The sequence below is a fragment of the Pseudophryne corroboree genome, chromosome 5 (assembly GCF_028390025.1).
Source record: "Pseudophryne corroboree isolate aPseCor3 chromosome 5, aPseCor3.hap2, whole genome shotgun sequence".
Lineage (NCBI taxonomy): Eukaryota > Metazoa > Chordata > Amphibia > Anura > Myobatrachidae > Pseudophryne > Pseudophryne corroboree.
The window spans coordinates 412,423,004-412,450,795 of record NC_086448.1 but is presented as its reverse complement, the minus strand read 5'-3'; the positions used below and the strand labels follow the sequence as shown (position 1 = coordinate 412,450,795).

At 44.9% G+C, this 27,792-nt stretch overlaps 1 protein-coding gene across 1 annotated transcript in view; it reads left to right on the top strand.

Annotated features, from left to right (window-relative positions):
• Window positions 1–27,792, top strand: part of RECK (reversion inducing cysteine rich protein with kazal motifs) — a 424,990-nt gene that overhangs the window by 240,371 nt on the left and 156,827 nt on the right. The window contains exons 11-12 of the mRNA XM_063922771.1: window positions 3,663–3,875; window positions 8,774–8,910. Of these exons, the coding sequence (XP_063778841.1) occupies window positions 3,663–3,875; window positions 8,774–8,910 (350 nt within the window). The remainder of the gene's footprint in view (window positions 1–3,662; window positions 3,876–8,773; window positions 8,911–27,792) is intronic.

Sequence of the window (27,792 nt, the reverse complement as noted above, 5' to 3'; positions counted from 1 at the left end):
TGAGTCACTGTGTGTATCGCTTTTTTCAGGCAGAGAACGGATATATTAAATAAACTGCACTGTGTGTCTGGTGGTCACTCACTATATAATATATTATGTACTCCTGGCTCCTGCTATAACCTATAACTGGCACTGCAGTAGTGCTCCCCAGTCTCCCCCACAATTATAAGCTGTGTGAGCTGAGCAGTCAGACAGATATATATAATATTATATATAGATAATAGATGATGCAGCACACTGGCCTGAGCCTGAGCAGTGCACACAGATATGGTATGTGACTGACTGAGTCACTGTGTGTATCGCTTTTTTCAGGCAGAGAACGGATATATTAAATAAACTGCACTGTGTGTCTGGTGGTCACTCACTATATAATATATTATGTACTCCTGGCTCCTGCTATAACCTATAACTGGCACTGCAGTAGTGCTCCCCAGTCTCCCCCACAATTATAAGCTGTGTGAGCTGAGCAGTCAGACAGATATATATAATATTATAGATAGATAATAGATGATGCAGCACACTGGCCTGAGCCTGAGCAGTGCACACAGATATGGTATGTGACTGAGTCACTGTGTGCTGTGTATCGCTTTTTTCAGGCAGAGAACGGATTATAAAGTAAACTGCACTGTCCTCACTAGTAAACTCTCTCCACTCAGTCTCTACACTTCTACAGTAACAGTACTCCTCCTAGTCAGCTCCAGTAAATCTCTCTCAGTCTCTTATAATCTAAATGGAGAGGACGCCAGCCACGTCCTCTCCCTATCAATCTCAATGCACGTGTGAAAATGGCGGCGACGCGCGGCTCCTTATATAGAATCCGAGTCTCGCGATAGAATCCGAGCCTCGCGAGAATCCGACAGCGTCATGATGACGTTCGGGCGCGCTCGGGTTAACCGAGCAAGGCGGGAAGATCCGAGTCGCTCGGACCCGTGAAAAAAAACATGAAGTTCTGGCGGGTTCGGATTCAGAGAAACCGAACCCGCTCATCTCTACCGTATATATGTACTTATATATGCTTAAGCTGTATATGAGGACAGCAATCAACAGTTTAGGTTCACATCCACCGACAACATCTAAGGCCCCCAACATGGGTACTAACGCAAGTTGTCTAGTCAGACAATAGACTAAACTATACTATAGTACAATCTAGAGTGTTTATACATTTTGTGATTCTATGTAATGTGGTTATATAAATGTAGGAAAAATGACTTATAGTCTAGCATTATATATGCGGTAATACAGGTAACATACATGTAGTTTGTAGTTGATAGCTAAAGGAGCAACATGTATGCTGTGTATGAAAACAACATAAAAAACGTTAATGTAGATAACATTGTTATGTGTTAAAATTACATTAAACTCTGTGAACTCAACTACTGCAACTCAACTACCCGTTCTGGTGAGATCCATTCTGGAGAGCTGGGAGAAAGCTACGACTGGTATTAGATTGGTATTACGACTGGTATTATACATTAGCAGGTATAGGTTTAAATGCTATGATATGCATATAATGTGACAAAGTTGTAATTTCACAGACATACATGTAGGACACTATCAGATTGCCTACATAAACAGGCTGATCCAAACATGCCCATCAACTAGTTACAGCTTGGGTTGAGGCACTTGAGATAATTAGGTAGCCCACATACACCTAACATTGGGGGTAATTCAGATTGGATCACTGCAGCGGCAGCAGTCTGAATTACTTTGAAGATGGCACACGTGCAGCATTCGCACTGCGCACGCGGACCCTGAGAGCCCAATGAGATATTATCAGCATCTCAGGGCTGCGATCGCCTCTGCCTGATTGACAGGCAGGGGCGGTCCGGGGCGGAAGGGGGCATGCCAACGGCGTTAGAACGCTGTTGGCGGGGCGCGATCCAGACAACGGAGTCATGTCCGGGCCGTTGGGTGGGCGGGGCGTGGCGGCTGCGTGACGTCACATACAGCCGCTTTGACCCGGGACGTGGCAAGTAGCGGCCTGCCAGCGCACAGGTGCTGCGCTGGCAGGCAGCTACTCGTCAGATTAAAAGCATCACCGGCGTGCAATGCTTTTGTACCTGTGCTGTTGGGGTAGGGCCAGACATGCGGGGCGGACTAGCCCTGCGCTGGGCGTCCCCCCCCCCACCCCGCATGTCTGTGAAACTGATTGTAGATCTGAATTAGGTCCCTTGTACTAAGGGCCTAATTCAGCATGAATTACAATTGCAACCCATAGCGATGCAAATGCAGGAGGAGGAGGAGGAGGTGTATACTACTCCCTTCCTGCATTTGCAATGCGATCGCATTCCGGGATGAGCATCACGACTATCGATCGCAAGGCTGAATAAGCGTGAGTGACTCAGGCTTGCTGTCGCTGGGTGGCTTGCGGGGTCAAGGAAACTGTATCTCTTGTGACGCAGTCCTTGGCCTTGTCACTCCTGGAAAACGGCGGCCACCCCTACCTTCATCCCTCCCACCGAACACCTCTGCCTGTCAATCAGGCAGATGCGTTTGCATCCCTGCAAGTCCTGCAGAACAGGTCCGTAACATACGCACTTTCCCAACCATCGTGATTGATTGCTTTCCAACTTGAATCAGGCCTTAAGGTAGTAAAGGGGGGTTACACTTATATGTGAATTTTAACTTGAGATTTGAAACAAATGGAAATACTTTAAGGTGACTTGCAAAGCATTGTAAATAACATTTCTGCTACATACTTATAAAGAAGCATGTCAATTGTGTCAAATAATTTTATTTACATAAAGCCTTTGTTCAATAAAGTGGATGCCAACTGAGAGTGAGGAAATGTCTAACAGCGCTTTTATACTAAAATGGCAAGTCACACCTAGGATATGTGCACGGGTTCTTCCCAGGTGCAACTCTGCAAGACCCTTTTAGATAGGCAACCCGACTTGGCAATATGCCGTGTTGGTGATGTTACTGACGGCGCGTGCAGAGGATCTCCCAGCGCCACCTCTTCTCTATGCATGAATGGGTCCCGGGTCGCATCGACCTGGCTTACCTGTTTACACTGCACCATGAGCAAGTTTGAACCCGTGTTCAACCCTGCTCACTACGCGGGTTGAAATGCCAGGTCGCTCGACCCAGGTAATTTCATTGTGGTGCTTTTACAGTGCACAATGGGGGTCATTCCGAGTTGATCGTAGCTGTGCTAAATTTAGCACAGCTACGATCATGTTCCCTGACATGCGGGGGGACGCCCTGCACAGGGCTAGCCCGCCCCGCATGTCAGTGCCGCCCCCCCCCCCGCAGAAGTGCAAAGGCATCACACAGCGGCGATGCCTTTGCACTTCAGGAGTAGCTCCCGGCCAGTGCAGCTTTAGCGAGCTGGCCGGGAGCTACTCCTCGCTCCCCGGCCCACAGCGGCTACATATGACGTCACGCAGCCACTGCGGCCACGCCAAAGGCTGCCATTTCACCCCCTCCTGCCCATCGATCACCTCTGCCTGTCAGTCAGGCAGAGGCGATCGCTGTCCTTCTACGGCCTTCGGCCGTCCGGCATGCGCAGGCGCATTAATGCGCTTGCGCATTAATAAGCAGGGACCCGGGATATTTATTGTGGTGTTTAAAGGGATAAAAGAGTCCTGAGTCTCAAGCATTTCTAGAAAAGACCAAAACTGTACTGAAACTAGTTTAATTTTGTATGCCTTTATTTTCAGGCCAACTGAATTATTCCGAAGCTGCAATGCCCAATCAGACCAGGGAGCAATGAATGACATGAAGCTATGGGAGAAAGGAAGCATCAAGATGCCTTTTATGAATATTCCTGTTTTGGATATTAGGAAATGTCACCCAGAAATGTGGAAGGCAATCGCTTGCTCACTACAGATTAAACCGTGTCACAGTAAATCTAGAGGAAGCATCATCTGCAAGTAAGGGGTGCTCATCACTGCTCAGTTCTGTGTGTTTTTTATTCTGGGCAATTTCGTCGTTCTTACAAATTCAGTCATGCGGAACAACAACCATTATCTATCCTACTATCTTCCTCCTACTTGCCTGTCTATCTCTTGCCTCCTTCTCTCTCTATTGTACCTGAAAAGCAAACCTTGTGCTGTATAGACCTATAAGGATGTACAGTACATGCTTGTACTGTATACAGGGGCAAAGCTCATGATACAAGTGTCAGGGCTGATAAGGGACACTGTTTGGGGTGCATTTTTACTGAACAAACTATCAAGGAAGGGAACTAATCCTAGTAGTTCATGATCATAATTGGATTACTCCCTGCTGATGCTCATTTGATTGATGCAGTCACATGGTACACACACTGCACAGAGGCCGCTACTGTTCCAGGACCTATGTGGCAGATAAAACTACAGGAAATAAGGTAAGTAAAAGTGTAATGTGGAGACTAGCCTACTGTGTGTTTGTGTGGATGGGGTGGGGGGTGGGGGGTGGGGGGGCATATTTATGTTCTGGGAGAGCATGTTAGTGTCCTGGCCTGGGGGATTTGTTGGTGTGCAGAGGGGACATTTTCATGTGCTGGTAGAGCATGTTGGTGTGCAGGTGGGCATGTTGATATGCATGGTGTCATGTTATTGAGCATGAGGGCATGTTGATGAGCAGAGGGCCATGTTGGTGTGTAGGGTGACATGTTTTTCTGCAATGGGGCATGTTTGGGTACAGGAGGAGTATCTGGGTGTGCAAGGGCAGATTCAGTGGTCAGGCCGCCCCTAGGCACATTGTTGGCTGCCCACCCTCCAATCACGTCACTGCCCCCTTAATTTCAGGGACCAATCCGGATGCCTTGAAACCACCAAAGCAGTCCCAACCTCACCCCATTACCAGCTCCCAGACTACAATTTGCTGTTTATTGTCCCACACCCATCAGTTGCAAAGTTAAATGTTCAAAAAATAAGTTGTAATAACAAAAAAGAAAATAATCTGAACTCATTAACCTGGTGTGCCACCCCCCCAGCAAATGCCACCCGTAGGCATGCAGTGCCGTGGCGTGACTTTGTGGCGCTGAGCATCCTTTTATGCAACTTTTCCAATAAAATGTCTTATTTCGCAAAATGATGCAAGTAGGATGCACAAACAGCTTTTTCTGATTAAAATAATATGCTGTACTGTATGCCTATATTCTGTGTGCGACCGCGGCTGTATCTGTATACAAAATGCTACGCTACAGTGTTTTCCTAGACAACATTGTAATGCAGCATTTCATATGCAGATACAGGCACGGTCGCACACAGACAATACGTATGCCTCATATCATTTTAAACAGCAGAGTCTGCTTTTTCATAAAAAAAGACAACCAACGCTAACGGAGTTGCTCAGAACCTGTCAGCTTACTCATGCCAGGCAGCGGCTGCTGCGTGGCATATTGAGGCAAGATGTATGAGGAGACATCTGTACAAGAGGAGTATGCTGGCACGCAGTGTGGAGACATATTGGTTTGCATGGGGGGCATGTTGTGCAAGAGGAGTATTTGGGTGTACAACGGAAGAATGTTGGTATGCAGGGGACATGTTTGTGTGCAGTGATAGTGAGACGGAAATTACAGTGGGTGAGGTAAGGAAGCAGGGAGTGATGGTGAGTGAGATGTATTTCTGTAGGTGTAGTATGGTGTCAGGGAGTGGTGGTGAGTAAGTGGAATTACTGTGGGTAAAGAATTGGATCATTTTGCAGCATATACTGTATCATTTTAAAAAAGTGAAGTTGAATGGTTATGCATTATGGTATCTTTTAACATTTATCATTGCATCGACATGAGAATATCGACAAGTACTTGTTGCCAATATGCAACATGATATGCCATCACTCATCACATCGACACTGAAATGTCAAGAAAAGAAACAAATCACTGGTGCTGAATGGTCCTGCTAGATTGGTGCCAATTAAAAAAATTAATTCATAATAAAGTAATAAATAATCAGACAATGGGGGAAATTCAATTACAAGATCCCGTAAAAATCTCTGTCAATATACGATTAACCACAGTTTTTTGGGGGAGAACCCCCTGCTTTTTCACAGCCATTTTTGCATGAAAAAACAGGGATCAGGAAACTTACCGGCCACAAAAAATCTTGCCTCCAGCAAGTGAAACAAATTTTGTAGCAGTGCCAGCTATCGGGGGTAATTGAATTAATCCCCGGGATCAACTGTGGCTAATTAAATTCCCCATGTAGCAACAACAGGAATATGCCTAATCATGTGATTTGATACCCCAAGAGGAGAGATTGTCGGGAGACTGCCGGGATACTGACAACTATTCTCCCTCTTGGGGTGTCCATGACACCTCTGGAGGGAGAATAAATAGCATGTGCGCCACCGTGCCCACAGCGTGGTGAGCAAAGCGAGCCCGTAAGGGACTTTTTTGCACTCCCCCCGCTGCCAGCATTCCAACGGTCTGGATCCCAGGGTCCCGACAGTTGGGATATTGATACCAACCCCAAAGAGCCATAAAAAGAAAAACACATTTATTAATAAAAGTGAGCTCAACAAGCTGTATTAAAAAAACCTAGTAGCCCCAAAACGACACTGTAACAGTAACAATGATAACAACAATGAACATGAAATAACATATAGTTAAACAGCAAAGGACAAGTGTGCTCATGATCAACTAAATGGACATTTAGTCTAATCACTCCTAACAGATTGCCTAGTGGGAAGTGTAGTCCATAACAGCACAGGACCAAATAAAAGTTTCAATGGGAGCCAGATCTGTATCTTAGATAAGTAATCAATAAACACCATGCTGCTGATAATTAAACGACACACTGCAAGGAAGCATAATACTGAAGGTATGACAAAGTTGTTAATCAGTAGAAATAAATACTGATTTTTTTTGTCAATACTGCTCATTCTGCTCACTTTTATTAATTAATACATGAGGTTTGATTTGCACGGCTCTTTGTTAATGCACTTGTGAAATGTCAACATGATTAGACTGTTGTGAAATCGACCCTGGTGGTCTAGTGATGACTTACCTGGAATGACAGGTGCTGTGGCTCAAGCGATGTCTACCGGGTCTGGCAGTCACATCCTGATGACTTCCAGTGGATACTACAGTGCTTCCAGCGGTAAGTATTGCAAATGCGAACCCCCAACCCAAACCTCCAATCCCAATGCCTAATCTTCGCACTAGTGCCTAACACTAGCCGTCTGCTGCTACAGCCTAACCCTCCACTTCCTGAAGAATATTGACATTTCATAAGTGTCAACTTTATGGTGTCATCATTTACAATGTCAACATTATGACTACATGCCCTTACCCCGATATTACTCTTTAGATTTTATTTTTAACAATTTTTGTAACAGAGGCTTCTAATCTAACAACCTCTGGGGGCGATTCAATTGTTTTTTAGGCACCGCCACTAGATGGTGTCAGTAGGCAGCAATTTAATTGTTCTTTCAATTGGACATGATCATCGCTGGTGCTGACACTTCTGCTTGCGGCCTCCTGAGGTGAGCAGAAAAGCGTGAAAAGTGTCCCAACAAATGAATTGCTCTGATGGGCGCCAATTACTTTGGGCGCCCAAAAAAACATTTGAATCCCTTCCTCTGTCTGTTATATGTACTAATTTAGTCTATATTTTGTTCCTCATAATGTTTTTGCATTACTGCTTTTTTTAAACCATTCACATGTCACATTTTCTTATGCTACAATGGGCAGAAGTGATATATGCTACAATTATATTTTAAAATAACTCCCAACATTTGATCAAGAGTCAGCTGGACATTAAAGGGCATGGCGTTATGGCTAGGGGGCGCAGCTTCACAGGAATACCCCTATTTTCCATCACTGTGGGGGCATGCCCAGCACTCCAGGAGTTGCTGGGCATGCCCCAACTCCCCGCCTCAACACGGGATACCATTGCCCATGGGTGCGATAGTGGAACAATATCTGTAAAACGGAACTGTCTTGCCAAAATCAGGACAGTCGGGAGGTAAGTTTTAATGAGAATTTCAGAATATTTTATGTTAAGCATACCTGTAATTAAGGCAGTCATTTTATAACCCTGCGTATCGGTTAGTTTATTTTTCACAGTTAGATGAAACTTACCAGCCTAACTTTTTTTGTATTTATTTAAAAGCAAATGGCTATTAAACCTAACAACATGTTTTTGTTTTCATACATTTATGTGTTACATTTTCATACATCTATGTGTGGCATTAAAATACAACCTGTATGTCTGCAAGTCTTTTGCAAATAATTGTTCTAGAGAAGACTTCAATTTGCTGAAGTTTCTAGTTTGTGATTAACTGATCTGTTTTGTGATAAACTCTTTAATGAATTGCAGTTTTAGCGGGAATTATTTACTACAACATTGAAGTATCCTTCTGCTAATCTGAAATTTATGTCCAAACCAAAGGTCATATCTAACAGGGTCTGAGCATGCCAAAGGTACGGGATGCCGGACGATCTCAAAGTTTTCTTAAAGCGGCAATCATTTACAAGGCAAAACCAAGCCTTGTGAATGATTGCCGCTTTTAAAAAAAATCAGAGATCGTCCGGCATCCCACACCTCCGGCATCCTCGGACCCTATTACATATGACTCTGCAGTTGAACTGACCCATGGTATAGCAACATGGACTGTAGACATTTTGAATGCAATATCCGGCTGTCTTGCTGTTTATATGCTTATTGCTTGTATCTAATTTGTTCTGGTGTTTTCATATGTTTTTCTTTGGTTTGTATTTTTATGTTGCATGATTTTTAAGAATGCTGAAAACTAATTGTATGTCTAATGTGGCCATCTAGATTAAGTGTGTATTGCATTGGATGTGCAAATAATGCAATGTTCTGTCATTTCATCCATGAAGAACTGATTGTGTGGAAATTCTGAGAAAATGTGGTGATCACAGTACATTTCCTGAGAGCCACACAGCAGAAAGTATATGTGAGCTGCTGTCTTCCACTGATGACACAGGAGACTGTATTCCGTTAGACACCTATCTCCGTAAGTAGCACAGTGTTTCTCTGTAACAAATTTCCTTGCGCTTCACTCTTCTCACAGAATTTTCTGTTGCTAAACACAAAAATAACATCCAAAAACAAAAAGCAACACTTTTACACAGTCAGGGCCAGGTTAACAATGGGTGGATGGAACTATAGTTCCAGGCTTTCACAGAAAAATAGGCCCATCATCTTAACAGCATGATGAGGACCAGCTGTGCAGCTGGCAAGTATTAAATTTGCATTCCTATTTACCTCACAAAAGGATGCAATTTATTGTATTTTTACATATTTGGTAAGACATTGAGGCTGACATTGTAGAAGTGTTAACCAGGGCCGTAACTACGTGTGTGCCAAGTGGGCTTGGCATACAGCGCAGTTGCCCTGAGGGCGCATGGCCAGCGGCATGTAATGAGTCAAATTGACTCATTACATGCCTCTGAAGTCTGCGCTGTGCGCCGCCGCGCTGTGGAGGAGAGCTACAGCGCCGGGCAGGTGAGAAGGAGGAGGAGGGAGGGGGACTGGAGCCGCAGCAGCGCTATTTCATTGGTAGTAAGCGCCGCTGCAGCATCCCCCACTCCTTCCGTATTGGCTGCCCGGCGCTGCTGTGGATGCTGGGATGCGGTTCCTCCGGTTCACTGACCCTATCTTACATGGGGGGTGGGGCGCCAATGTCGTTTCTTGCACACAGCGCTAAAATGCCTAGTTACGGCACTGGTGTTAACACTAGAGATGTGCACCCGATTTTTCGGGTTTTGTGTTTTGGTTTTGGATTTGGTTCCGCGGCCGTGTTTTGGATTCGGACGCGTTTTGGCAAAACCTCCCTGAAAATGTTTTGTCGGATTCGGGTGTGTTTTGGATTCGGGTGTTTTTTATCAGAAAACCCTCAAAAACAGCTTAAATCATAGAATTTGGGGGTAATTTTGATCCTATAGTATTATTAACCTCAATAACCATAATTTCCACTCATTTCCAGTCTATTCTGAACACCTCACCCCTCACAATATTATTTTTAGTCCTAAAATTTGCACCGAGGTCGCTGGATGACTAAGCTAAGCGACCCAAGTGGCCGGCACAAACACCTGGCCCATCTAGGAGTGGCACTGCAGTGTCTGACAGGATGGCAGTTTTAAAAACTAGGCCCCAAAGAACACATAATGCAAAGAAAAAAAAGGGTGCAATAACATACATAGTAACATAGTATCTAAGGTTGAAAAAAGACAATTGTCCATTGAGTTCAACCTATTTGTGGTCTCCTATGAAGGATTATTTTGTATAATATTTTGACTGATGTTGATGACTGCCGTTACGTTTTACCCCTCTTTTTAATAATAACCATAGTGCGTGACTATGCCCAGTAACCCTGGATATCCTTATCCCTTAGGAATTTATCTAACCCATTCTTAAAGGTGTTGACTGAGTCGGCCATTACAACTCCCTCAGGCAGGGAATTCCAAACACATATCGTCCTTACCGTAAAAAAAGCCTTTACGCCGTATTGTGCGGAATCTCCTCTCCTCTAACCTGAGCGAGTGTCCACGAGTTCTCTGTGTTGATCTAACCAAAAACAGGTCCTGCGCAAGATCTGTATATTGTCCCCTTATATATTTGTAGATGTTGATCATGTCCCCTCTTAATCTCCTCTTTTCCAGTGTAAACATGCCTAGTCTTGCAAGCCTTTCCTCGTATTCCTGCGTCTCCATACCCTTAATTAGTTTGGTCTCCCGCCTTTGAACCTTTTCTAGCTCCAGGATATCCTTTTTGTAGTATGGTGCCCAGAATTGTACACAGTATTCAAGGTGTGGCCTCACAAGTGATTTATATAACGGGAGTATAATACTCTCGTCCCTAGCATCAATTCCCCGTTTTATGCATGCTAATATCTTATTAGCCTTCTTTGCTGCAGTCATACTTTGGGTACTACTGCTTAGTTTGCTATCTATGAGGACACCTTTTCCAGTGCTATCTATGAGGACACCTTTTCCAGTACAGAATCCCCTAATTTTACCCCATTTAGTAGGTAGGTGTTATTTTTGTTCTTGTTACCACAGTGCATTACCTTACACTTGTCTGTATTGAAGCGCATTCTCCATTTCGCTGCCCAAGCTTCTAATTTAACTGTCATTCTGAAGCGACTCAGCATCCCCCTCCGCATTTATAACTTTACACAATTTGGTATCATCTGCAAAAATTTACACCATGCTCTCTAGACCTTCCGTTAGGTCATTAATGAAAATATTGAACAATAGCGGTCCTAATACTGAGCCTTGCGGCACACCACTTAGCACTTCAGTCCAATTTGAAAAAGATCCATTAACCACAACGCGCTGCTCCCTATTATCTAACCAGTTTTTGACCCAAGTGCATATTGTGCTTCCTAGCCCTGTTTCTTGTAGCTTGCAGATAAGTCTCATGTGTGGTACAGTGTCGAATGCTTTGGCAAAATCTAAAAAGATTACATCCACCTCTTTACCCTGATCTAGGTTTGCGCTTACTGTTTTATAAAAGCCAAGTAAGTTGGTTTGACAGGATCTGTCCTTCATAAACCCATGTTGATTCCTTTTAATGACCTTATTGACTTCAAGGAACTTCTGAATACTATCTATTAGAATACCTACCAATACTTTCCCCACTATAGATGTAAGACTAACTGGTCTATAATTACCTAGTTCAGCTTAGCTTCCCTTTTTGAATATAGGCACTACTTCTGCTATACGCCAGTCTTTGGTAACCATACCTGATATTACTGAATCCTTAAAGATCAAAAATAGCGGTTTTGCAAGTTCAGAGTGAAGCTCCATTAGAACCCTTGGGTGAATACTAGTGATGTGCACCGGACATTTTTCGGGTTTTGTGTTTTGGTTTTGGATTTGGTTCCGCGGCCGTGTTTTGGATTCGGACGCGTTTTGGCAAAACCTCCCTGAAAATTTTTTGTCGGATTCGGGTGTGTTGTGGATTTGGGTGTTTTTTTACAAAAAACCCTCAAAAACAGCTTAAATCATAGAATTTGGGGGTAATTTTGATCCCATAGTATTATTAACCTCAATAACCATAATTTCCACTCATTTCCAGTCTATTCTGAACACCTCACCCCTCACAATATTATTTTTAGTCCTAAAATTTGCACCGAGGTCGCTGAATGACTAAGCTAAGCGACCCAAGTGGCCGACACAAACATCTGGCCCATCTAGGAGTGGCACTGCAGTGTCAGACAGGATGGCACTTCAAAAAATAGTCCCCAATCAGCACATGATGCAAATAAAAAAAGAGGTGCACCAAGGTCGCTGTGTGACTAAGCTAAGCGACCCAAGTGACCGACACAAACACCTGGCCCATCTAGGAGTGACAATGCAGTGTCAGACAGGATGGCAGATATAAAAAATAGTCCCCAAACAGCACATGATGCAAAGAAAAAAAGAGGTGCACCAATGTCACTGGATGGTTAAGCTAAGCGACCCAAGTGGCCGACACAAACAACTGGCCCATCTAGGAGTGGCACTGCAGTGTCAGACAGGATGGCAGATTTAAAAAATAGTCCCCAAACAGCACATGATGCAAAGATAAATTAAAGAAAAAAAGAGGTGCAAGATGGTATTGTCCTTGGGCCCTCCCACCCACCCTTATGTTGTATAACAGGACATGCACACTTTAAAAAAAACAATCATTTCAACAACAGGGTCTGCCACATGACTGTGACTGAAATGACTGGTTGGTTTGGGCCCCCACCAAAAAAGAAGCAATCAATCTCTCCTTGCAAACTGGCTCTACAGAGGCAAGATGTCCACCTCAGCATCATCCTCCGATTCCTCACCCCTTTCACTGTGTACATCCCCCTCCTCACAGATTATTAATTCGTCCCCACTGGAATCCACCATCTCAGGTCCCTGTGTACTTTCTGGAGGCAATTGCTGGTGAATGTCTCCACGGGGGAATTGATTATAATTCATTTTATGAACATCATCTTCTCCACATTTTCTGGAAGTAACCTCGTACGCCGATTGCTGACAAGGTGAGCGGCTGCACTAAACACTCTTTCGGAGTACACACTGGAGGGGGGGCAACTTAGGTAAAATAAAGCCAGTTTGTGCAAGGGCCTCCAAATTGCCTCTTTTTCCTGCCAGTATACGTACGGACTGTCTGACATGCCTACTTGGATGCGGTCACTCATATAATCCTCCACCATTCTTTCAATGGTGACAGAATCATATGCAGTGACAGTAGACGACATGTCAGTAATCGTTGGCAGGTCCTTCAGTCCGGACCAGATGTCAGCACTCACTCCAGACTGCCCTGCATCACCCCCAGCGGGTGGGCTCGGAATTCTTAGCCTTTTCCTCGCACCCCCAGTTGCTGGAGAATGTGAAGGAGGAGCTGTAGACGGGCCATGTTCCGCTTGACTTGACAATTTTCTCACCAGCAGGTCTTTGAACCTCTGCAGACTTGTGTCTGCCGGAAAGAGAGAACCAACGTAGGTTTTAAATCTAGGATTGAGCACGGTGGCCAAAATGTAGTGCTCTGATTTCAACAGATTGACCACCCGTGAATCCTGGTTAAGCGAATTAAGGGCTCCATCCACAAGTCCCACATGCCTAGCGGAATCGCTCTGTTTTAGCTCCTCCTTCAATCTCTCCAGCTTCTTCTGCAAAATCCTGATGAGGGGAATGACCTGACTCAGGCTGGCAGTGTCTGAACTGACTTCACGTGTGGCAAGTTCAAAGGGTTGCAGAACCTTGCACAACGTTGAAATCATTCTCCACTGCGCTTGAGTCAGGTGCATTCCCCCTCCTTTGCCTATATCGTAGGTAGCTGTATAGGCTTGAATAGCCTTTTGCTGCTCATCCATCCTCTGAAGCATATAGAGGGTTGAATTCCACCTCGTTACCACCTCTTGCTTCAGATGATGGCGGGGCAGGTTCAGGAGTGTTTGCTGGTGCTCCAGTCTTCGGCACGCGGTGGCTGAATGCCGAAAGTGGCCCGCAATTCTTCGGGCCACCGACAGCATCTCTTGCACGCCCCTGTCATTTTTGTAATAATTCTGCACCACCAAATTCAATGCATGTGCAAAACATGGGACGTGCTGGAATTTGCCCACATGTAATGCACGCACAATATTGGTGGCGTTGTCCGATGTCACAAATCCACAGGGGAGTCCAATTGGGGTAAGCCATTCTGCGATGATGTTCCTCAGCTTCCGTAAGAGGTTGTCAGCTGTGTGCCTCTTCTGGAAAGCGGTGATACAAAGCGTAGCCTGCCTAGGAACGAGTTGGCGTTTGCGAGATGCTGCTACTGGTGCCGCTGCTGCTGTTCTTGCTGTGGTCGGTAATACATCTACCCAGTGGGCTGCCACAGTCATATAGTCCTTAGTCTGCCCTGCTCCACTTGTCCACATGTCCGTGGTTAAGTGGACATTGGGTACAACTGCATTTTTTAGGACACTGGTGACTCTTTTTCTGAGGTCTGTGTACATTCTCGGTATCGCCTGCCTAGAGAAATGGAACCTAGATGGTATTTGGTACCGGGGACACAGTACCTCAAGCAAATCTCTAGTTTCCTGTGAATTAACGGTGGATACCGGAAACACGTTTAACACCGCCCAGGCTGCCAAGGCCTGAGTTATCCGCTTTGCAGCAGGATGACTGCTGTAATATTTCATCTTCCTCGCAAAGGACTGTTGGACAGTCAATTGTTTACTGGAAGTAGTACAAGTGGTCTTCCGACTTCTCCTCTGGGATGACGATCGACTCCCAGCAGAAACAACAGCAGCGCCAGCAGTAGTAGGCGTTACACTCAAGGATGCATCGGAGGAATCCCAGGCAGGAGAGGACTCGTCAGACTTGACAGTGACATGGCCTGCAGGACTATTGGCTTTCCTGTCTAAGGAGGAAATTTACACTGAGGGAGTTGGTGGTGTGGTTTGCAGGAGCTTGGTTACAAGAGGAAGGGATTTAGTTGGCAGTGGACTGCTTCCGCTGTCACCCAAAGTTTTTGAACTTGTCAATGACTTCTGATGAATGCGCTCCAGGTGACGTATAAGGGAGGATGTTCCTAGGTGGTTAACGTCCTTACCCCTACTTATTACAGCTTGACAAAGGCAAAACACGGCTTGACACCAGTTGTATGCATTTCTGTTGAAATAATTCCACACCGAAGAGGTTATTTTTTTTTTGTTATTTGACCAGGCATGTCTATGGCCATATTCATCCCACGGACAACAGATGTCTCCCCGGGTGCCTGACTTTAACAAACCACCTCACCATCAGAATTCTCCTTTTCGATTCCCTCCTCAGCGGCAGCAACACCCATATCCTCATCCTGGTGTACTTCAACAGTGACATCTTCAATTTGACTATCAGGAACTGGACAGCGGGTGCTCCTTCCAGCACTTGCAGGGGGGTGTGCAAATGGTGGAAGGCGCCACCTCTTCCCGTCCAGTGTTGGGAAGGTTAGGCATCGCAACCGACACAATTGGACTCTCCTTGGGGATTTGTGATTTAGAAGAACGCACAGTTCTTTGTAGTGCTTTTGCCAGCTTAAGTCTTTTCATTTTTCTAGCGAGAGGATGAGTGCTTCCATCCTCATGTGAATCTGAACCACTAGCCATGAACATAGTCCAGGGTCTCAGCCGTTCCTTGCCACTCCGTGTCGTAAATGGCATATTGGCAAGTTTACGCTTCTCCTCAGACGCGTTTAATTTAGATTTTTGGGTCATTTTACTGAACTTTTGTTTTTTGGATTTTACATGCTCTCTACTATGACATTGGGCATTGGCCTTGGCAGACGACGTTGATGGCATTTCATCGTCTCGGCCATGACTAGTGGCAGCAGCTTCAGCACGAGGTGGAAGTGGATCTTGATCTTTCCCTATTTTACCCTCCACATTTTTGTTCTCCATTTTTTAATGTGTGGAATTGTATGCCAGTAATATATCAATAGCAATGGCCTACTGTACCGTACTGCTATATATTATATACTGGTGGTCAGCAAAATTATGCACTATCCTCCTACTACTGCGCACAACAAATAAAATGCACCACAGGTATGGATGGCTAGTATACTTGACGACACAGAGGTAGGTAGAACAGTGGACTACTGTACCGTACTGCTATATATTATATACTGGTGGTCAGCAAAATTATGCACTGTCCTCCTACTACTGCGCAAAACTTAAATGCACCACAGGTATGGATGGATAGTATACTTGACGACACAGAGGTAGGTAGAGCAGTGGACTACTATACCGTACTGCTATATATTATATACTGGTGGTCAGCAAAATTATGCACTGTCCTCCTACTACTGCACACAACAACTAAAATGCACCACAGGTATGAATGGCTAGTATACTTGACGACACAGAGGTAGGTAGAGCAGTGGACTACTGTACCGTACTGCTATGTATTATATACTGGTGTTCAGCAGAATTATGCACTGTCCTCCTACTACTGCGCAAAACTTAAATGCACCACAGGTATGGATGGACAGTATACTTGACGACACAGAGGTAGGTAAAGCAGTGGACTACTGTACCGTACTGTTATATATTATATACTGGTGGTCAGCAAAATTATGCACTGTCCTCCTACTACTGCGCACAATAACTAAATGCACCACAGGTATGGATGGATAGTATACTTGACGACACAGAGGTAGGTAGAGCAGTGGACTACTGTACCGTACTGCTATATATTATATACTGGTGGTCAGCAAAATTGTGCACTGTCCTCCTACTACTGCGCAAAACTACTAAAATGCACCACAGGAATGGATGGATAGTATACTTGACGACACAGAGGTAGGTAGAGCAGTGGCCTACTGTACCGTACTGCTATATATTATATACTGGTGGTCAGCAAAATTATGCACTGTCCTCCTACTACTGCGCACAACAACTAAATGCACCACAGGTATGGATGGATAGTATACTTGACGACACAGAGGTAGGTAGAGCAGTGGAATACTGTTCCGTACTGCTATATATTATATACTGGTGGTCAGCAAAATTATGCACTGTCCTCCTACTACTGCGCAAAACTACTAAAATGCACCACAGGTATGGATGGATAGTATACTTGACGACACAGAGGTAGGTAGAGCAGTGGACTACTGTACCGTACTGCTATATATTATATACTGGTGGTCAGCAAAATTCTGCACTGTCCTCCTACTACTGCGCACAACAACTAAAATGCACCACAGGTATGGAATGGATAGTATACTTGACGACACAGAGGTAGGTAGAGCAGTGGACTACTGTACCGTACTGCTATATATTATATACTGGTGGTCAGCAAAATTATGCACTGTCCTCCTACTACTGCGCAAAACTACTAAAATGCACCACAGGTATGGATGGATAGTATACTTGACGACACAGAGGTAGGTAGAGCAGTGGACTACTGTACCGTACTGCTATATATTATATACTGGTTGTCAGCAAAATTATGCACTGTCCTCCTACTACTGCACAAAACTTAAATGCACCACAGGTATGGATGGCTAGTATACTTGACGACACAGAGGTAGGTAGAGCAGTGGACTACTGTACCATACTGATATAATACTTGTGGTCACTGGTCAGCAAAATTCTGCACTGTCCTCCTACTATATACTACAATGCAGCACAGATATGGAGCGTTTTTCAGGCAGAGAACGTAGATATTTTCAGCACACTGAGCACAGATATTTGCATGCACACTGAGCACAGATATTTGCAGCACACTGAGCACAGATATTTGCAGCACACTGAACACAACTGAGAGAACGCTGCACACGTCCTCTCCCTATCATCTCCAATGCACGAGTGAAAATGGCGGTGACACGCGGCTCCTTATATAGAATACGAATCTCGCGAGAATCCGACAGCGGGATGATGACGTTCGGGCGCGCTCGGGTTAACTGAGCAATGTGGGAGGATCAGAGTCTGCCTTGGACCCGTGTAAAATGGGTGAAGTTCGGGGGGGTTCGGATTCCGAGGAACCGAACCCGCTCATCACTAGTGAATACCATCGGGACCTGGTGACTTATTAATCTTTAAATGTTTTAATCGGTCACAGACTACTTCCTCGCTTAAATAAGTACCTATCAGTGGGATATTCTCATTATTGAGATTATGTGTTAGTCCCTGAATTGGGTCCTCTCTAGTAAATGCTGTTGAAAAAAACTCAGTGTGTCCGCTATGTCATTATCATTTTTGCTTACAACTTCCAACTTGTCTTTTAAAGGGCCTATACTCTCCTTCTTTAATCTCTTGCTATTAATGTATTTAAATAATTTTTTGGGATTCGCTTTGCTTTCCTTTGCTACTAGTTTTTCAGTTTCTACTTTAGCCGCTCTTATTTCCTTTTTGCATATTTTGTTACATTCCTTATAGTGCTGAAATGACTCTGCTTCCCCGTCAGATTTGTATTTTTTAAATGCTCGCCTTTTCTTGCTCATAAGTTCCTTTATCTTTTTGTTAAGCCACATCGGTTTATGATTTTTATTCCTTTTTTTGCTGCTAGTAGGAATAAATTTGAGAGTATTTTTAGCTAGCAGGAATTTTAGTACCTCCCATTTCTCCATAGTATTTTTTCCTAAAAACAAACCTTCCCATTCAATATCCCTGAAAAATACCCTCATCTTTTCAAAATTTGCTTTGCTAAAGTTTAGAGTCCTAGTTGAGCCAGTATAGGGCTGCTTATGAAAATTGATATTGAATGTGACCATATTGTGGTCGCTGCTTCCTATGGGTTCCCCTACTATAATACCTGATACCAAATCCCCATTGTTTGTTAATACCAGGTCTAAGATTGCATTGTACCTAGTTGGTTCCTCAATTAGTTGAACTAAGTAGTTATCATTAAGTGTGTTTAAAAACATATTGCCCCTAGCAGTATCACATGAATCGTTTTTCCAGTTTATTTCTGGATAGTTAAAATCTCCCATCACTACTATGTCTCCTACTCCTGCTGCTCTTTCAATTTGCTTTAGTAACAATTCCTCATCAGATACGTTAATACCAGGCGGCCTATAGCATACACCCAATACTAACTTTTTTATTCCTTTTTCCCCGCATGCAATTTCTACCCATAATGTCTCGACAGTGTCTACAGTCCCCTCCTGAATATCTTCCCGTATATCAGGTTTTAAAAACGGCTTTACGTAAAGACACACCCCTCCACCCTTTTTATTTAGTCTGTCTCTCCTAAACAGTGTATATCTCTCTAGATTGACTGCCCAATCATGAGATTCGTCCCACCAAGTTTCAGTAATGCCTATAATATCATACTGTTTGCTTGCTGCAAGTATTTCTAGTTCGCCCTTTTTACCATTAATGCTTCTAGCGTTTACATACATACAACTAAGATAAGTATTTTCCCTTGCATTAGGGACATCTTTCTCCTTATGTAGCAACAATGACCTGTAATCGTCATTGGTTAGTGCTTTGGTAAAACCTCTTTTAGGACCCATGTTAGTAACCTTACCGCCTGCTCTTACCCTCCCCCCAACTTCTCCCTATTTCGTTTACTACCGCCATCCCCATCTCACAGCATGACCCGTAGTTTCTGGCTAAACCCTCCCCCCAGGCTCCTAGTTTAAAATCTCCTCCAACCTTCTAACCATCCTTTCCCCCAGCACCGCTGCCCCCTCCTCAGTCAGGTGCAATCCATCATGACAAAAGAGATGGCGCCTGACTGAGAAGTCCGCCCAGTTTTCCAGGAACACAAACCCCTCTTAACTGCACCAATCCCTAAGCCACAAATTTACCTCCGTAATCTCCCTCTGCCTCCCTGGACTAGCGCGTGGCACGGGTAATATTTCGGAGAATATTACCTTAGATATCCTTGCCTTAGTCCATATAGTCTTTCTTAAGGACATCCCAATAAGGTAGCGGATGACTAAGCTAAGCGACAAAAGTGGGCGGCACAAACACCTGGCCCATCTAGGAGTGGCACTGCAGTGTCAGAGAGGATGGCACTTAAAAAAATTGGCCCCAAACATCACATGATGCAAAGATAAATAAAAAAAAGAGGTGCAAGATGGAATTGTCCTTGGGCCCTCCCACCCACCCTTATGTTGTATAAACAGGACATGCACACTTTAACAAACCCATAATTTCAGCGACAGGGTCTGCCACACGACTATGGCTGAAATGACTGGTTGGTTTGGGCCGCCACCAAAAAAAGAAGCAATCAATCTCTCCCTCCTCAATCTGGTTCTACAGAGGCAAGATGTCGACCTCATCATCATCCTCCGATTCCTCACCCCTTTCACTGTGTACATCCCCCTCCTCACAGAGTATTAATTCGTCCCTACTGGAATTCACCATATCAGGTCCATGTGTACTTTCTGGAGGCAATTGCTGGTGAATGTCTCCACGGAGGAATTGATTATAATTCATTTTCTTCTCCACATTTTGTGGAAGTAACCTCGTACGCCGATCGCTGACAAGGTGACCGGCTGCACTAAACACTCTTTTGGAGTACACACTGGAGGGGGGGCAACTAAGGTAAAATAAAGCCAGTTTGTGCAAGGGCCTCCAAATTGCCTCTTTTTCCTGCCAGAATACGTACGGACTGTCTGACGTGCCTACTTGGATGCTGTCACTCATATAATCCTCCACCATTCTTTCAATGGTGACAGAATCATATGCAGTGACAGTAGGCGACATGTCAGTAATCGTTGGCAGGTCCTTCAGTCCGGAGCAGATGTCAATATTCGCTTCTGACTGCCCTGCATCACTGCCAACGGGTGGTTTTTGTAAATCTGATCCTTTTCCTGGCAGCTCCAGTGGCGGGAAAAAATGAAGGAGGAGCTGTTGTCGGTTGACGTTCCGCTTGACTTGACAAGTGTTTAACCAGCAGGTCTTTGAACATGTGCAGACTTGTGTCTGCCGGAAAGAGAGATACAATGTAGTAGTGATGAGCGGATTCGGTTTTACTCGGTTTTACTCGGTTTTACTCGGTTCTCAAAACAGCATCTTATTGGCTCTCGGATGTCACGTGTTTTGGATAGCCAATAAGATGCCGTTTTGAGAACCGAGTAAAACCGAGTAAAACCGAGTAAAACCGAACCTCGCTCATCACTACAATGTAGGCTTTAAACCTAGGATCGAGCATGGTGGCCAAAATGTAGTGCTCTGATTTCAACAGGTTGACCACCCGTGAATCCTGGTTAAGCGAATGAAGGGCTCCATCCACAAGTCCCGCGTGCCTAGCGGAATCGCTCCGTTTTAGCTCCTCCTTCAAAATCTCCAGCTGCTTCTGCAAAAGCCTGATGAGGGGAATGACCTGACTCAGGCTGGGAGTGTCTGAACTGACTTCACGTGTGGAAAGTTCAAAGGGTTGCAGAACCTTGCACAACATTGAAATCCTTCTCCACTGCGCTTGAGTCAGGTGCATTCCCCCTCCTTTGCCTATATCGTAGGCAGATGTATAGGCTTGAATGGCCTTTTGCTGCTCCTCCATCCTCTGAAGCATATAGAGGGTTGAATTCCACCTCGTTACCACCTCTTGCTCCAGATGATGGCAGGGCAGGTTTAGGACTATTTGCTGGTGCTCCAGTCTTCGGCACGCGGTGGCTGAATGCCGAAAGTGGCCCGCAATTCTTCGGGCCACCGACAGCATCTCTTGCACACCCCTGTCATTTTAAAAAAAAATTCTGCACCACCAAATTCAATGTATGTGCAAAACATGGGACGTGCTGGAATTTGCCCACATGTAATGCATGCACAATATTGGTGGCGTTGTCCGATGTCACAAATCCCCAGGAGAGTCCAATTGGGGTAAGCCATTCTGCGATGATGTTCCTGAGTTTCCGTAAGAGGTTGTCAGCTGTGTGCCTCTTTTGGAAAGCGGTGATACAAAGCGTAGCCTGCCTAGGAACGAGTTGGCGTTTGCGAGATGCTGTTACTGGTGCCGCCGCTGCTGTTCTTGCTGCTGGAGGCAATACATCTACCTAGTGGGCTGTCACAGTCATATAGTCCTGAGTCTGCCCTGCTCCACTTGTCCACATGTCCGTGGTTAAGTGGACATTGGGTACAACTGCATTTTTTAGGACACTGCTGAGTCTTTTTCTGACGTCTGTGTACATTCTCGGTTTTGCCTGCCTAGAGAAGTGGAACCTAGATGGTATTTGGTACCGGGGACACACTACCTCAAGAAATTCTCTAAGTCCCTGTGAACTAACGCCGGATACCGGACACACGTCTAACACCAACACAGCTGCCAAGGCCTGAGTTATCCCCTATGCAATAGGATGACTGCTGTGATATTTCATCCTCCTCGCAAAGGACTGTTGGACAGTCAATTGCTTACTGGAAGTAGTACAAGTGGTCTTCCGACTTCCCCTCTGGGATGACGATCGACTCCCAGCAGCAACAACAAAAGCACCAGCAGCAGTAGACGTTACACTCAATGATCCATCGGAGGAATCCCAGTCAGGAGAGGACTTGCCAGTGACATGGCCTGCAGGACTATTGGCGTTCCTGTCTAAGGAGGAAATTGACACTGAGGGAGTTGGTGGTGTGGTTTGCAGGAGCTTGGGTACAAGAGGAAGGGATTTAGTTGGCAGTGGACTGCTTCCGCTGTCACCCAAAGTTTATGAACTTGTCAATGACTTCTGATGAATGCGCTCCAGGTGACGTATAAGGGAGGATGTTCCTAGGTGGTTAACGTCCTTACCCCTACTTATTACAGCTTGACAAAGGCAACACACGGCTTGACACCAGTTGTCCGCATTTCTGTTGAAATAATTCCACACCGAAGAGGTGATTTTTTTTTGTATTTTGACCAGGCATGTCAATGGCCTTATTCATCCCATGGACAACAGGTGTCTCTCCGGGTGCCTGACATAAACAAACCACCTCACCATCAGAATTCTCCTTGTCAATTTCCTCCTCAGCGCCAGCAACACCCATATCCTCATCCTGGTGTACTTCAACAGTGACATCTTCAATTTGACTATCAGGAACTGGACTGTAGGTGTTCCTTCCAGAACTTCCAGGGGGTGTGCAAATGGTGTATGAGCCAGTTCTTCCCGTCCAGTGTTGGGAAGGTCAGGCATCGCAACCGACACAATTGGACTCTCCTTGGGGATTTGTGATTTAGAAGAACGCACAGTTCTTTGCTGTGCATTTGCCAGCTTAACTCTTCATTTTTCTAGTGGTAGGATGAGTGCTTCCATGTGAAGCTGAACCACTAGCCATGAACGCAGGCCAGGGCCTCAGCCGTTCCTTGCCACTCCGTGTCGTAAATGGCACATTGGCAAGTTTACGCTTCTTCTCAGACGCTTTTAATTTATATTTTTGGGTCAACATTTTACTGAACTTTTACTTTTTGGATTTTACACGCTCTCTACTATGACATTGGGCATCGGCCTTGGCAGATGACGTTGATGGCATTTCATAGTCTCTGCCATGACTAGTGGCAGCAGCTTCAGCACGAGGTGGAAGTGGATCTTGATCTTTCCCTATTTTACCCTCCACATTTTTATATGCTAGTAATATTATTATATCAAGAGCAATGGCCTACTGTACTGCTCACAACAATGCAGCACAGATATGGATACTTGAAGTGATATGGAGCTGCAAGATACAGCAATGGCCTACTGTACTGTACTACTGGTGGTCACCAAAATGCTGCACTGTCCTACTATATACTGCTCACAACAATGCAGCACAGATATGGATACTTGAAGTGACACGGAGCTGCAAGATACAGCAATGGCCTACTGTACTGTACTACTACTGGTGGTCACCAAAATACTGCGCTGTCCTACTATATACTGCTCACAACAATGCAGCACAGATATGGATACTTGAAGTGACACGGAGCTGCAAGATACAGCAATGGCCTACTGTACTGTACTACTACTGGTGGTCACCAAAATACTGCGCTGTCCTACTATATACTGCTCACAACAATGCAGCACAGATATGGATACTTGAAGTGACACGGAGCTGCAAGATACAGCAATGGACTACTGTACTGTACAACTATATTCTGTTGGTCACCAACATGCTGCACTGTCCTACTATATACTGCTCACAACAAAGCAGCACAGATATGGATACTTGAAGTGACACGGAGCTGCAAGATACAGCAATGGCCTACTGTACTGTACTACTACTGGTGGTCACCAAAATGCTGCACTGTCCTACTATATACTTCTCACAACAATGCAGCACAGATATGGATATTTGAAGTGACATGGAGCTGCAAGATACAGCAATGGCCTACTGTACTGTACTACTGCTGGTGGTCACCAAAATGCTGCACTGTCCTACTATGTACTGCTCACAACAATGCAGCACAGATATGGATACTTGAAGTGACACGGAGCTGCAAGATACAGCAATGGACTACTGTACTGTACAACTGTATACTGTTGGTCACCAAAATGCTGCACTGTCCTACTATATACTGCTCACAACAATGCAGCACAGATACAGATACTTGAAGTGGCACAGAGCTGCAAGATACAGCAATGGCCTACTGTACTACTACTGGTGGTCACCAAAATGCTGCACTGTCCTACTATATAATGCTCACAACAATGCAGCACAGATATGGATACTTGAAGTGATATGGAGCTGCAAGATACAGCAATGGCCTACTGTACTGTACTACTACTGGTGGTAACCAAAATGCTGCACTGTCCTACTATATTCAGCTCACAAGGATGCAGCACAGATATGGATACTTGAAGTGACACGGAGCTGCAAGATACAGCAGTGGCCTACTGTACTGTACTACTACTGGTGGTCACCAAAATGCTGCACTGTCCTACTATATACTGCTCACAACAATGCAGCACAGATATGGATACTTGAAGTGACACGGAGTTGCAAGATACAGCAATGGCTTACTGTACTGTACTACTACTGTTGGTCACCAAAATGCTGCACTGTCCTACTATATACTGCTCACAACAATGCAGCACAGATATGGATACTTGAAGTGACACGGAGCTGCAAGATACAGCAATGGACTACTGTATTGTACAACTATATATTGTTGGTCACCAAAATGCTGCACTGTCCTACTGTATACTGCTCACAACAATGCAGCACAGATATGGATACTTGAAGTGACACAGAACTGCAAGATACAGCAATGGCCTACTGTACTGTACTACTACTGGTGGTAACCAAAATGCTGCCCTGTCCTACTATATACTGCTCACAACAATGCAGCGCAGATATGGATACTTGAAGTGACATGGAGCTGCAAGATACAGCAATGGCCTACTGTACTGTACTATTACTGGTGGTCACCAAAATGCTGCACTGTCCTACTATATACTGCTCACAACAATGCAGCACAGATATAGATACTTAAAGTGATACGGATCTGCAAGATACAGCAATGGACTACTGTACTGTACAACTATATACTGTTGGTCACCAAAATGCTGCACTGTCCTACTATATACTGCTCACAACAATATAGCACAGATATGGATACTTGAACTGACACAGAGCTGCAAGATACAGCAATGGCCTACTGTACTGTACTACTACTGGTGGTCACCAAAATGCTGCACTGCCCTACTATATACTGCTCACAACAATGCAGCACAGATATGGATACTTGAAGTGACACGGAGCTGCAAGATACGGCAGTGGACTACTGTACTGTACTACTATGCTGGTGGTCACCAAAATGCAGCACTGTACTACTATATATGAGGAAGCCCTAAAAGGCGAAACGCGTTGAGAAACCTGACTGACCTACTTACTGCCTGTTCCATTAAGCTAAGACTTACTATTTATTTATTTATTTATTGTGTTTTAAGTATTTTTTATTATCTATTTTTGTTATTAAACATTGCATAACTATACAGTGCAGTGACTGGGAATTTTTGGAAGGAGCACATTTACCGGACCTAGCTGAACCATCTGGATATAAGCATATCCTACATGCTATATTTGAATATTTATGTGGTGGGGACAGCCGATGTGAAAGTCTGAGTCTGACAGGCCTAATTCCAAGAAGTCATCCGGTACTTACCAAATTTTGTCCTTCTTTTGGTCCTATTTTGTGCCCTAAATTACTACACCATATGGCGCTTGTTCTTCTTCCCTACCTCCATACTATATATATATATATATATATATATATATATAGACAGTCTGGTACGGGCTGGCACTCTCTCCAAACGGCAATGGATGACCTAGGTGCCTCCTGAAAAAGTCTTACGACTGTATGTAGCAAGTGGAAGCAGTGGCACTCTCAGGCTTTCACACAATAAGTACAGGACACCGCCGTGTCCTGTACTTATTGTGTGAAAGCCTGAGAGTGCCACTGCTTCCACTTGCTATATATATATATAGTATATACTGGTCACACAACAAGGCAGCAGATATTAAGCACTGATGATCAGGATACTGTCTAGATCTGAGTCTGACACGGAGCTGCAAGATACAGCAATGGCCTACTGTACTGAACTACTATAATTATATACTGGTGGTCCCCACAATGCAGCACACTGAGCACAGATATTTGCAGCACACTGAGCACAGATATGTAGCTTTTCAGGCAGAGAACGTAGATATTTGCAGCACACTGAGCACAGATATGGAGCTATTCAGGCAGAGAACGTAGATATTTGCAGCACACTGAGCACAGATATGGAGCTTTTCAGGCAGAGAACGTAGATATTTGCAGCACACTGAGCACAGATATGAAGCTATTCAGGCAGAGAACGTAGATATTTGCAGCACACTGAGCACAGATATGGAGCGTTTTCAGGCAGAGAACGTAGATATTTGCAGCACACTGAGCACAGATATTTGCAGCACACTGAGCACAGATATGGATCTTTTCAGGCAGAGAACGTAGCCACGTCCTCTCCATTCAATCTCCAATGCACGAGTAAAAATGGCGGCGACGCGCGGCTCTTTATATGGAATATGAATCTCGCGAGAATCCGACAGCGGAATGATGACGTTCGCCCTCTTTCGGGTTAACCGAGCAAGGCGGGAAGATCCAAGGCTGTCTCAGACCCGTGTAAAATAGGTGAAGTTCGGGGGGGTTCGGATCTCAACGAACCGAACCCGCTCATCTCTAGTTAACACCCATTTGTAACTGGCAACACCCACAAAGCAGTGGTCACAGCACCTCTGCTTCTCACAATAGACCCCAAGCCCACATGGTCCTTAATCTGGCCCTGTACACAGCAACTGTGTTTTTTTTTTTTCTAACCAAAAATTACCTTGTATTTATTTAAAATTGTAGTTAAGAAATGTTTGTACTATAACATGAGGTAGATAATATCATGTTGGACACAGGCACATTGGTTTCTCACTACAGAAAATTTTATGGGGAGGAATCCAGTTAGCCACAGAGTTTGCCATGAAGGCAAATGCTTTGGGTTTCACACGAGAGCTAATCAATTAAACTGCCTTTTCCCCTGGTTAACGTGTACAAACCCATTGATTCTGCATCAAGTGAATCTACTGTATGTGTTTCCCCGCATCTTAAACTCCAGAGGGTGTCCTTTATATATATATATATATATATATATATAAACTGCTGGCAATGAGGACGGCACATGGAGACTTGTTAAGAGGGGTGGTCTTCTGTATGCCGGCGGTCGGGCTCCCGGCGCTCAGTATACCGGCGCCGGGAGCCCGACAGCCGGCATACCGACACTTATTTTCCCTCGTGGGGGTCCACGACCCCCATAGAGGGAGAATAAAATAGTGTGGCGCGCGTAGCGCGCCACCGTGCCCGTAGCGTGGCGAGCGCAGCGAGCCCGCAAGGGGCTCATTTGCGCTTGCCACGCTGTCGGTAAGCCAGCGGTCGGGCTCCCGGCGCCGGGATGCTGGTCGCCGGGAGCCCGACCGCCGGCCAGCCGTAGTGAACCCGTTAAGAGTGGTGAAACAACGTGCTATTTATTAAGA